The 9,647-nt window shown below is 46.2% G+C and overlaps 1 protein-coding gene across 1 annotated transcript in view; it reads right to left on the bottom strand.

Annotated features, from left to right (window-relative positions):
• The window catches only part of GRAP2 (GRB2 related adaptor protein 2), a gene marked incomplete at its 3' end in the record, with an annotated part of 66,232 nt that overhangs the window by 17,192 nt on the left and 39,393 nt on the right, over window positions 1-9,647 (bottom strand). Inside the window, exon 2 of the mRNA XM_081114654.1 lies at window positions 4,556-4,647. Within this exon, the coding sequence (XP_080970780.1) occupies window positions 4,556-4,633 (78 nt within the window). The 5' untranslated portion in view covers window positions 4,634-4,647. The remainder of the gene's footprint in view (window positions 1-4,555; window positions 4,648-9,647) is intronic.

Genomic DNA, 9,647 nt, shown 5'->3' with positions numbered 1-9,647 from the left:
AAAAGAGAATGAAAGGGAGCTAAGTAATTGAGAAGCAACGATGGCCTCTTTCTACTATCTCTCCGGAGGTGGAGGGAAGGGGACAGCACGTCGAGTTTGGAATGAGAAGACCTGGTTTCTAGCTTGGCCCTGTCACTCACTGCGTGACCTTTGGTAAGTCAATTGACGATCGGAAATACGGGGACAGAAGCCCGGGCTAACGCCTCGATGTGAAGATCAGTTGAGCCCTGTGCCTGGCCTTCCTTCAGAAGGGGTGTGCTGTTGTTCAAAAATGTCATTCTGTGACATGTGATCTTCTCATGAGGGAGGACTCCAGCTCTGAAGGACACAGAAGGGTTTTGTAAGTTCTTTAAAGTGTTCTGTATGTATGTTTTGAGTTTAACCATTTGTTCTGAAGAAATAAAAGTGTGTCCCATAACTGAGTTCTAGAATTGCTGAGAAAAGAAAACTTAACAGTTTCTGACATCACATGTGGCTGTTAGTGTCACTAGGGACGTGTGGGGTGTGCATGCTGAGGGGTGTGGGGAGCAGAAAATCTAGGCCAGAAGAAGAACTAGGGACAGGCACCAGCGCTGGTGTTCACATAAAGGCACGAGGACGTTTCCCGCGGGCGTGTCCCTGGTCTATGGTTTCGGAATGGTCTCATGGGAATTTGGAGTTTGGCCTGCGTGGCAAATGTCAAACAGGAGAGTGGGCAGGGATGAGGTGAAAGCGGCCATTTGGAAATTGGCTCCTCACGGTAAGAACCACATTTTGTGCTTAGTTCTCTGACCTGAAACTAGCTGTCATTTTAGTAATCGTGGCTCACACCCATCCACCTCCTCCAGCGACTGGAAGATTATTGCTCGATGCCCGCCACTTCTCCCCACCACCTGGCGTTCGGTCTGCCTGAGACTGTGTTCCCGGGGAGGTGAATTTCCAGCCTATTTTTGGTGTCTAGAATACAAGGTTTTAAAAAATCCATTTTCTGCAAAGAAGAGTATTTGGGGGGAGGTGGTTTCCTACTGCCGTTGAGGGGCCCCAGACTTCCTGTGCTCATCTCTCCATCTACTTGGCTCCCCCCTATCTCTTGTCCCCATCACAGAAACCTGAGCAAGGAGTTCGGCCTGAACACGGGAGGGTTGACGCTCCACTTTACTGTGTCTTAATTCTCATAACGCTGCCTACAGAGCACACTGCTGGCTCCACGCCTGACACTAAGTTAGATATGGGAAGAGGACGAAATGTACAGTTGGGAGAATTTTAAAATTGGATGGAATTACTGCTCTTAGAGGCATAGCATAAATTTGAAATATTGAAGAAGTTAATGACATAGGATTAACTTAGTGCTTTTAGGCCGCGGTTTTAGTAGGAAGAACTGAGGTGGAATTAGATGTACTACAGAAGCAGACAGTCAGACTGACAAATTCAACTGGTACTGGGTAGCTGCAGGTCCGAGGTTTGTGACACAAACACAAAACACCCGGCGCCCGGCTTTTCAAATGCTTCTCTCACAGGAGAAGTGGGCTCAAGTCACCCGGCAGGAGTTCCCTGTTCACCATTCTGTGACCAGCATCTAGTGAGCACCTGCTGTTTGCACGTAGATACTGGGAATGCAGAGGTGAATAAGCTGGGGCCTTCGCCCTGCCTGGGGACTCACAGGCTAGAGGGGTGGGTTGGTGGCAAGCTGGGCAGACATTTTTTGTACCTTCTAAAGAAAAAGTCTGTTTAGCCTTTTATTTAGCTCTAAAGGCCAAACACAAAAGAGCATCCCGGGAGTGAGTTGCAGAGTCAGTCCAGAGATGGCTTTGAAAACAATAGTGTGGCTCCCAGGTTGTTACTCAGCTCTGGGGGGGGGGGGGGGGGGGGGGCAGGTGTTGCCACATATGCAGAGGGACCCACAGGCAGGGCCACTAACCCCCATGAGGCAGACATTCTGTGAAGCTCAGCCAGAAAGCCCCTCTCAGCTTTTCTCTTCACTGCACAGCTGCAATGGACAGAGTTTGAAAAGAAAGAGGAGTTTGGCCTTCTGACGGAGTTCCACACGAGCATGCAGAAATGCAATCTAGCAATTGAAGAAATGTGTACAGAGCACCTGTTTGGGGCTGTGATTTGTACTAGATGCTTGGAAGATGCAAAGATGGCGTGGCTCCGCTCTCAGTGAGCTCACAGAGCCGTGGAGGGGTCAACCATTCATTCATTTACCACCTATTAGGGAGGGTCACCTTTCTGCTGTTCTAGACACTGAGGCAGACCCAGCCCCCGCCCTCACAGAGCTTTGTCCTGTGGCCAACACACAAATGGCAATCAGGATCCCATGGGGTAAGGACAGCAACCCGAGGTGGATGTACAGGCATATCAGAGCATGAACGCTCGGCCTGCCCATAAATAACTGTCATGTGAGCCAGGATCATAAATGCCTTGAATAAAGTGCCTGTGAAATGCTGGGGAATCGCTGAAGAGGAAGTCCTTAATTTTCCCAGGGCAGTAGGGAGCGGGAGGATCGGTGAGGGTTCTGGGGCAGAGGTGTTCAAATGTGTGTGTGCGGGAGAAGGGCATCTGGAGGATGGGGAGAGCCTGAGAAAGGGTGGTGTGTATACTGCAGTGTGACCTGGGGGCAGAGATGTATGTGTGTGTGTGTGTGTGTGTGTATGTATTCATGCACGTGAGCATGATGAAGCTGGGGCCAGACGGCTTAGATTTCAACCAACTGGTAATGGGGGACCACTGAATGCTTCTGAATAAGGAAGTGACATGATCTGATCTGTCTTCCAGAAAGATCCCTCTGGGACTAGTATAGAGAATGATTGAAGGAGGAAGATACAGGAGGTGATGGGGTCAGTCAGGGGGCTGTGGCCACAGTCGGAACAGGCAGAGGCAGCAGGAATGAGTAATACTAACAATACGGTGGCCACTTACTGAGCATCTGCTTTGGGATGGGACCATTACCTCTAATCCGTTCCACACCCTGCAAAACAGATACTGAAGACACCGAGGCTCAGGGGGCAAGTGAGTGGCCCAGGTCGCACAGCTAGTAAGCTGGGATTCAAACTCAGATTTATCTGCGTCCAATGTCCTTGCTCCTTTGGACTGCATTGGCTCCTCTTTAGCAAGGGGATGGCCTGAGACATGTCATCCAAGAAAAGTATTCAGAGCAGAGGACAGTGCTAGCAAGTCAGACAGAACTCCATTCAGACCTGGGAGAGGGGGTTAGAAGTGTCACACTCTACAGGCATTGTAGTAGGGTCATTATATTCCACGTAAGGACATCGCTGGTGGATTTTAAGGGAGTTTTGGGGGTGAAAGTCAGATTCCAGGGTTCCTGTGGAATGAATGGGAAGGGAGGGAGTAGAGGCACCAGTATAGAGAATCCATCCCAGTATTGGCAGCAAAAGAGAGGCAGGAAATTGGAAGCTGAATTGAGAAATGGAGTTGAGGGAAGTTTTGTGTTTTGTGTTTTTTTCCTTTTAACTTTTCTGGGGAATAGGGAAAATTTAAACAAGACATTAGGTTCTATTTGCAATGAGAGATGAGTCATATGTTCACATTACCCATAGGTAAGGGAGAGATTGCTCACCAAGTGGCAGACCCTTCTGTGACCTTGATAAGATCCCAAAGAATTGAAGGTCACCTTTTCCTGAGTCAGCAGCCAAAGGCCATTTTGACCTTGAAAAGCTCTAACATCGAAGGCACATTTTTTTTGCAACCACCTTACTAGATCTTGCAAGGTGAGAACAGTTAGAGGGACAAATACTGGGGGTGTTTCTTTCTATAACAAGCGTAATTCTTAGTGGTGAGACAATGGTGGCCTCAGTGCTGCTGGGAGCCAGGGATCAGGATATCCAAGGCGCTGAGGCCAGGCAGGGGGATACTGGCCTCACAGACGCCCCAGTGGCCTCCTGAAGGCCACTTTTACTCTTCTGCACCAAACAGGGGCTAAGATGCAGAGTCTGCCAGTGTGAGGCATGAAAGTTGGAAGAGGTCCAAGTCCTCTTCAGCTTAGCGAGTGGCCACTACAACTCAAGTGCAGGCTGGGTGTGCATGGCCTTTATGAGTCCTGTTTCCACCCACACCCTCATCCTGTAGTCCCAGCCCTGCTGAATCTCACAATGCGCACAGAATTCCACATGGGCTTGCTCATTTCCGAGCTTCAGCGAAAAGCCCAACTCTCCTTCATTACATCCTAACAACTGATGTTGCCACACTGGCCACAAACCCACCTTCCACGGTGGGACCGCTTGCTCCCTCACCTGTGCTGCCTGAGCTCTTGGATAAGAGCATCTGCAACAGCCCTTTGGATGGATTAGTCCCCCCCGCCCACCCCCCCCCCCCCACCAGACCACGAGCACCTCAGGACAAGGATGATGTCTTATGCCAACCGCACCTCCATCCCCTAGGCTGGCGGCTGGCATACAGGTGCTCAGAAGGAACCCTTTTGATTGAGCTGAGCTTCTCTTTTGGAAAGGAGCTGTGTGTGCTTCTTTAGAAACAAAGGCATGTGCTGTTATTTTAAGTCAGTGACCAGACAAGAGTAACTTAAACTCCCCAGGGGGCCCCTGGGCCTCACATCACCTACCTTCAGAGTATCTCCAGTGTGAAAGCTCAGCTCATCCTCGCCTGAGGCGGTGAAGTCAAACTTGGCGACGGCTTCCATGTTGTAAGGAGAAGCTGGAAGAGAAAGAACGCGGTCATTGTGCCGTTCCGCGGGAGAAGGGCAGCGGCGCCGATGGTGCTGTGTGACAGTCTGAGCAGTTGGTAGGCGAGCGGTCCACTGTCTCAGGCTGGAGAGCCTGGCGCAGGCGTACTGTGAAAACCCTTGTTTTTGAGAAGAGTCTTGATGGAGCCTTTAGGGCCTGCTTCCTGGCATCACTGTCTGAATCCCCAGATGCCAGGAGCAGGAAATGAAAGCCAGAGACTGACTCTCTTTTCATCTCCCTTTGCCTGGCCCGGCCTGTCACCATTTCTGGGGCATCTCCATTTCCAGTTGATAGGGAAGGAGACTTGCTATCATCTCTAACTTGAGGCCTGAGGGGCCAGAAAAACTGTTTTTTAAACAGTCTGGTCCGAGGCTGCCCCGTGGCAGCTATATTTAACCCGGTGGTGTTAATTAGACAGATGCCATTGCATCTTTTACATCTGAATCATTTAAGAGAATTAGACAGTGCTGGCCACTGGGGACCTTCAAGTCCTTCTGCACGTTTGAGAATAGAAAGCTTTCTGGTTTTAGAGTTGGGAGACTCGATTAGTCAGCTTCCTAATTTATGTTATTAATATTGTGTAAGCCAAGTACATTTGGAAAATTTTCATTTTAATACTTCTGAATTGAGTTAAAATATTGACCCCTCCTAGTAACAGATGAGACCTGTGTAAAGATAAATAAGTCAGCCTACAAATGAAACAGAGGTGTTTGAGTTGTTGTTTTTTTTGTTCTAGGAGGCAATGGGGATGTAATAGAGAGCCGAGACCTGACTTGTTGGTGAACAGCTGCAAGCAACTAACCTCTTGGAGTCTCAGTTTCCTCGTCTGTAAAATGGGGGTCATAATATCCAACTAGTAAGAAGGTGAAATAAAATAAAATAAATAGATGCAAAATGTTATAGAAGGTAAAGCTAAGCAGCATTTTTGTTTCAAAATAATCTGATGGAATGAATTTATCCTCAGCAAAGGTAGGCTGGCTAACACAGCACAAGTTTTCTTCTCATCTCTCCCATCTCCTAGAACTTTCTCATTGAAATTTGATGTTTATTCTCCGTGACCCTCAAATCCTTTGGTCCTCTGCTAAAATGGCTTACTGTCAGGACAGTCTTGAAAGCTGCTGGTTGGCTTTTATGTTTTGCAAAATTTGCCCAAGTCCGAAACCCTTTAGGTTACTAACACTCAAACTTAATTGACTTTCAGTGCCCAGTAAACTGGGACAGTAAATTGTCCCCTCAGTGGGGATTTCTGCCTAAGTGACAAGATTTGGGTAAATAAGGAAGGAAGGCCGCCACGGGTGGGAGGGTGCAGCGGCCGAGATCAGGGGATTAGAGCTGACTACTTCTGAATTTAGTTAAAATATTGACCCCTCCTAGTGACAGAGGAGACCTGTGTAGTGGTGATAGCAAGGGGCTCATCTCTTTGATTTTCCACATTTGCTTGGTCATCCAAAGGTAATTTGTAGAGATGAATATTACCAACCCCAAAGAAAGATATTCCAGGCGCCAAAGTAAAATGTCACTGCTGCCTGAGCTCTATCACACATCAAAATGATTTTGAAAGAACAAGAAAAAAAGTATACTTTTTGTACACTTTCTTCAAGATCTGTTCATTTAAGGCAGCGGTTCTCAACGTGTGGGTCGTGACCATCAGAAAACACATATAGCATATCAGATGTTTACATTACGATTCATAACAGTAGCAAAATTACAGTTATGAAGTAGCAACAAAAATAATTTTATGGTTGGGGGTCACCACAACATGAGGAACTGTATTAAAGGGTCGTGGCATTAGGAAGGTTGAGAACCACTGAAGGCAAATTAAAATTTTTGTGACCTAGGATGACCCACTCAACGGGAAGGCCTATTCTGCCCTCCTTAGTGAATGCTAAATGCCTTTGATGATTTGATTCACTCCATTACTTTAACATCCAAAGTTTCCCCTAATTAAGGCCTTGCCTCTAGTTGGCACCACATTAAAATGTGGTGTCTGAGGGTCACCCTCATGGTATCAACAGTGAACACTGGTCACTTCAGGAGATCAAGTGTCAGGTGAATGGTCCTGAAAACCAAGATCCCATTTCCATGCAAATTTACCTTAATGAGCAGGATGGAGACAAGGGGAGTGCAAATGCTAAACATATTAGAAAGTCACATAAATTAGAGATGAAAAGCATATTCAAGGCCTGCTCTAGATGTGACCTTGAGCTTGGGAAGATCTGCCCTCCATTGCATGTAACTCCGATCAGGCCTCGGCCCCGGCTGGCTGTCAGTCACTTCAGAGAGAGGGTTGAGGCGGAAGCAGAACTGCCTCTGAATAGGGGCACTTTTCTCCTTCCCCCACGAGGCAGGTGGCTGGCTTTCAACGACAGCCACATCACATAGCTCCCCTGCTTATGATATTAATCCTGGCTCAGAAAACCCAATTAAATAGGCCCACAATTCATGAAATTGCTTTGAAAAAATTTGTTTGCATCCCATTTCCATTTGTGAAATGAAATCTTTCAGCTGCTGTTCGGAGGAGGAAGCTGTTCAGGGGGGAGTGAGGTATGCTTTGTTTTTGTTCAAATCACAGGGCTTTGCAAATTTTTCCCTTGATTTTACCATTCTCTGCCTCCCGAAGAGCAGAGGATGGTCCATGTGCCACCCCTGGAGACCGGTCTCCTGTTTGATCATAGGAATGCGTCAAAATTTATATCTCATTCCTCTATAGCCATTCGTTTTAATTTAATTTGGGAAAGTTTAAAATTGCCACCAGGGAAAAATAAAACTGAACTAATGTAGTTTATTCAATATTTATCTGTTTGTTTTATAATCTGTACTCACTACCACTGCATCTGGGAAACTATATATATGAATATATGATAAAACATGGTAGCAACACATTTGAGATAGAAGAGAGGAAAGAGAGAGAGATAGAGAGAGAGAGAGAGAGAGAGAGAGAGAGAGAGAGAGAGAGAGAGAGAGAAATGAGGGGGAAGAGAAGCTGTTTCTAGAATTAGAATTCGAGAGTGCAATGCCTTCTCCATGCTGTCTGCAGAAACAGTGCTACTGGCCTCACAGGGAGAGGGCAGAGCCACCCCTTCAGAGAGCCTCCAGATGGATTAAATGTGCTTTTTCCTGCCAGTGATCAGCTTTAGAAATGGCTGAAATGCTATCTGCCATAGAGTGTGAATGAGAAGTGACAGTTTCCAGGGGCAGGCAAGCCACCTCCAGCAGCCTCCCCCTAATCCTACCTCAGAGCCCAGGGCTCCTGTCCCTACTGTGACCTCTGCTTCTCACCAGCCGGCCGCATGGGCCTCACTCCCCCTTTACTAATGGCAGGGAATAGCCATTAGCAGCCCCGACACAGATCCGCCTCACCGCAGGGCAGCACCGCACAGGACTCCCCAGGCACGATTTTCTCTGCCCTTGCATTTCCATTCAAGCTTCTTTTACCACCAAAGAACTTGAAAAAATACTCAGACTAAATACCAGGAATGCTTCTCTACTTCTAAAATAGAGTCACCACGGAGAATGGAAACAAAAGCAGGAGACAGTGCTGTAGATAGCCATCCGAACTGATGTCGGTTACCTACATACGAATACCTTGTCACGCATAATGTCAACACATATAGCAATTTTGGTGAAATGGAGCTGATGAAGCATCTCCTCTTCTGTAAATCTGAATACTGCTCTAACAAAGTCATGTGACATGAAATAAGTTAGATTTTGCAAGAAGAGCTCTTGCAACAAAACTCTCAGCCTTTCCCCCTTCGTCCTATAGCAACTTAGTATCTGGAGCCATTAATAATTTTTTTTTTTTAATCCAGAAGGCATGTAGAAACCTTTTCAAATTTTTTATCTGATTTGTTCATGCAGATGTAGTTCTATCAAAAGACCTTATTTTACCTTAAGATATTTGTTGCACTGTTACCTCTGTGCACTGCTGTGCTTAGAAATTTCTAGTTCAGTTCATTAAGAGCTGTAAAACCAATCTGTATCATGTACCAAACTGATTTAAAATAAATCTACATGTTTATTGAAAAGAAAATCCTTAACTGAAAGCCAGAATTAGTGGATGTGTTCAGAAACACATGGTTACCATCAAAATGGTAAGAGACTTCTTAAAAGATTTCAGCTCCTCCTAAGATGGCTATGAATAGTCAAGGTTCCTGTTTCATGCATCTCTTAAAAAGAGCAATTGCGTAACACCAGAAGCTATTTGAAGATTCAGGCTCAAGATCCATCGAAAGAGGGAGCCGGGTCCTCAATTGAATCAGTGACCACACTTCTTATTTTTCTGGGGAGAGTTCTAATTTGAAGATCATATGACTTGCCCCAGTTTATACTGTAATTCAGTTAAGATAATGCCTTGGGGGGAAACAGAGGGAGAAGCACTGCTCTTTATAAAGACTCTTAAATAACATGGGGTTTGGGGTGCTGACCACCCCCTGCCCCAGTTGAAAATCTGCCTATAGCTTTTAACTTCCCGAAGGTTTAGCTGTCCCTCAGTGTCCATGGGGGATTGGTTCCAGGACCTCCACAGATGCCAAAATCTAAGGTTGCTCAAGTCTCCTAGATCAGTGCATATAGTAGGCCCTCCACTTCCCTGGACTCCTCACCTCAGGTCAAAAACTGTACAGATATTTACTAAAACAAAAACCCACCCACGTATAAGTAAATTGGCACAGTTCAAACCCGTGTTATTCAAGGATCAACTGTATTGCTTGTAGCATATTTATCAGGACATTAGCAACAAATATAATTTTTATGAATTTATCTTGTGCATCAAATAAAGTGATAGAATAGTGAGGAGTTAACACCGAATAGTGAGGAGTTAACGTTTTAGGTTTTGGGCTGTAGCTAGGAAGAGGAGCTTGGCTAAAAGTGTAAAGTTGTACCAGCCATTGAACTTCACCTAAGGCAGACACTTGGAAGCCACAGCTTTCTATTTGTTAGGCAAAGCCCCTCCTGGAGACAGAGCATTTGCTG

Source organism: Myotis nattereri, assembly GCF_964212035.1.
Source record: "Myotis nattereri genome assembly, chromosome: 2".
In the NCBI taxonomy this organism is placed as follows: domain Eukaryota; kingdom Metazoa; phylum Chordata; class Mammalia; order Chiroptera; family Vespertilionidae; genus Myotis; species Myotis nattereri.
Note: the sequence above shows the minus strand (reverse complement) of the source record. Positions and strands in the feature narration are given on the sequence as shown.